Genomic DNA, 2,602 nt, shown 5'->3' with positions numbered 1-2,602 from the left:
AGCAGTAGCATAACAGAAACGTTTACAACACAACCATCAACGGAGTCTCATACTCCATACAGTACCACAACAGAAAATGCTACAACACAACCATCAACAGATTCTAATACTCCAAGCAGTAGCATAACAGAAATGTTTACAACACAACCATCAACGGAGTCTCATACTCCATACAGTACCACAACAGAAATGTCTACAACACAACCATCAACAGATTCTAGTACTCCAGACAGTACCACAACAAAAATTTCTACAACAGATTCTAATACTCCGTACAGTACCACAACAGAAAGTCCTGAAGCACAACCATCAACAGTTTGCAATACTCCAGGGTGTACCACAACAGAAGTACATACAACACAACCATCATCTGGTAGTAATATTCCAGATAGTGCCACAACAGTATTTCCAACAACACAACTATCAACAGATTCTAATCCAGACATTACCACAGCAGAAATTTCCAGAACCCAACCATCAACAGATTCTAATACTCCAGAGATAATCACAGGAGACATTTCTACAACACAATCATCAGCAGATTGTAATATTGCCGAGAGTACCGCAAAAGAAATTTCCACAACGCAACCACCAACAGATTGTAATGATTCAGTGTGTACCACAACAGAAGTTTCTACAACACAGTCATCTACACCAAACTGTGACACTCCAGAATGTATCACAAAAGCAAGTTCTCCCACACAACTATCTACTCCTGAGAATACCGCAACAGAAATTCTTGCAGCCCAGCTAACAACATCAGACTGTAGTACCCCAGAGTGTATCGCAGCAAGTGCTTCTCTGACAGAACCTTTTACACCAAATTCTGATATCCCAGGTAGTACCACAGCAGAAAGTTCTACAACACTATCATCAACAGATTGTAATAATCCAGTGAGTTCCGCAAGAGATCTTTCTGCAACGCAGCCAAATGTCTCAGACTTCAAAACCCCAACGAGTGCCACAACAGAATTTACTACAACACAGCAACATACACCTAATTGCGATACTCCAGAGAGTACCACAACAGAATTTTCTGCCACACAGACCTCTACTGAGTATAATACTCCAGAGAGCATCATATCAGAGAGTTCTACAACACAGCCAACTACGCTAAATTGTGATACTCCAGAGAGCACTCCAGCAACAAATTCTGTCACACATTCATCTACAGATTATAATACTCCTGAGAGTACCACAACTGTAAGTTTTCCAACACAACTAACTACAGCAGCCTATACTACTCCAGAGAGTATCACAACTGAAAGTTCAATGCACTCAAATACTCCAGGTTGTGGTACTCCACTGGGTACCCCAGCAGAAAGTTCTACAACACAGCCCACTAAATCTGAAGTTAATACTCCTGATAGGACCATAATAAAATCTAATCCTGCAACTTTTCTTACCTCAGAGAGTATTATGATGACAGCCGTTACACTGCAGCCAACTACTCCTGAATATGTACCACGTCAATCTACAATAGAATATGATACTGCAATGAGTATTGTTACGCAACCAAAACCTCCTGATTGTATTTCATTCAAGATTACACAGCCACAAGAAACCAACGAGGAAAGGAGCAGTGTACGACAGTCAAGTACATCTGATGGTAACACTGTAAGGAGTACTCTACCCAAACAAACGAGTCCAGAAAGTAATATAGCTATAACCACTAAAAACGAGCCGGTTATATCAGAACGAGGTACTCTGAAGAGCACCACACCACAGTCTACTATTTTAGAAGTCAATACTCCAAAGAGTACAACATTAGAGACAACTATAGCAGAATATATTACATCAAGGAGTTCTGTATTACCACAAACTACACAGGAGTATCATACATCAAAGAGTACAACATCACTGCCAAAGACACCAATATGTAATACATCAGTGAGTACTTTGGAGAATACTCTGAAAGAAAATAATAGCACACCTGAGAGCACTCCGCAGCTAAGTACACATAACTATAGTGCCCCAGGAGGGACTATGACATGGAAAGAAATCCCTCCGTCACGGCCCTCTACCCACGAGTATATGGAGTATGTAAAAGAAGCGAGCTCTACTCCTGATGTAGGGAGTAGCTCAGGGAAGACGAGTACTATGCGGAGTATTTCATTAGCACCAGATATGCCAAAATGTAATTTCTTAAGACATATAAAACCTCATCTAATCGCACGACGCCATAATGAAGCAACGTCGAGAAATCCAAGTAAAATGGCTGCTCCAGGTTTGTATAGTGAAGTGCTCATGTTGTTGTTGATGATGATGATGTTGGTGATGTTAGTCTTGTGCTTGATTTTGTTTTTGTTGATGGCGCAGAATATTGTTGTTGAAGTTGTGTTAGTAGAAGATTTAGTTGAATGAATCGACCCCCACCCCGTACTTTCTCGTTTAAGCCCGTCACTTATTCTATCGGATTCTTCTGCTGAACCGCTAAGTTATGGGGACGTAAACACACCAACACCAGTTGTCAAGCGGTGGTGAGCGACAGACACAGACCCAAAGACACAAAAACACACACGCACGCACGCATGCACGCACGCACGCACGCACACACACACACACACACACACTCATATATATATATATATATATATATATA

At 41.1% G+C, this 2,602-nt stretch overlaps 2 protein-coding genes across 2 annotated transcripts in view; both read left to right on the top strand.

The window, feature by feature from the left end:
* The window catches only part of LOC128249551 (uncharacterized), a 5,975-nt gene extending 5,848 nt beyond the window's left edge, over positions 1-127 (top strand). The window contains exon 4 of the mRNA XM_052973439.1: positions 63-127. Within this exon, the coding sequence (XP_052829399.1) occupies positions 63-127 (65 nt within the window). The remainder of the gene's footprint in view (positions 1-62) is intronic.
* Positions 128-132: 5 nt separating this feature from the next.
* On the top strand, positions 133-2,364 carry LOC128249550 (uncharacterized). The gene has a single exon (XM_052973438.1). The coding sequence runs from the start codon at positions 133-135 to the stop codon at positions 2,362-2,364; it is 2,232 nt and encodes a 743-aa protein (XP_052829398.1).
* Positions 2,365-2,602: the final 238 nt, after the last annotated feature.

This window comes from Octopus bimaculoides, chromosome 15 (genome assembly GCF_001194135.2).
Source record: "Octopus bimaculoides isolate UCB-OBI-ISO-001 chromosome 15, ASM119413v2, whole genome shotgun sequence".
Classification (NCBI taxonomy): domain Eukaryota; kingdom Metazoa; phylum Mollusca; class Cephalopoda; order Octopoda; family Octopodidae; genus Octopus; species Octopus bimaculoides.
This window is presented reverse-complemented; position numbering and strand designations above follow the sequence as displayed.

Excerpts from the sequence above, each read along its gene's own strand:
- LOC128249550 (XM_052973438.1), top strand. The coding sequence starts at position 133 with ATGTTTACAACACAACCATCAACGGAGTCTCATACTCCATACAGTACC.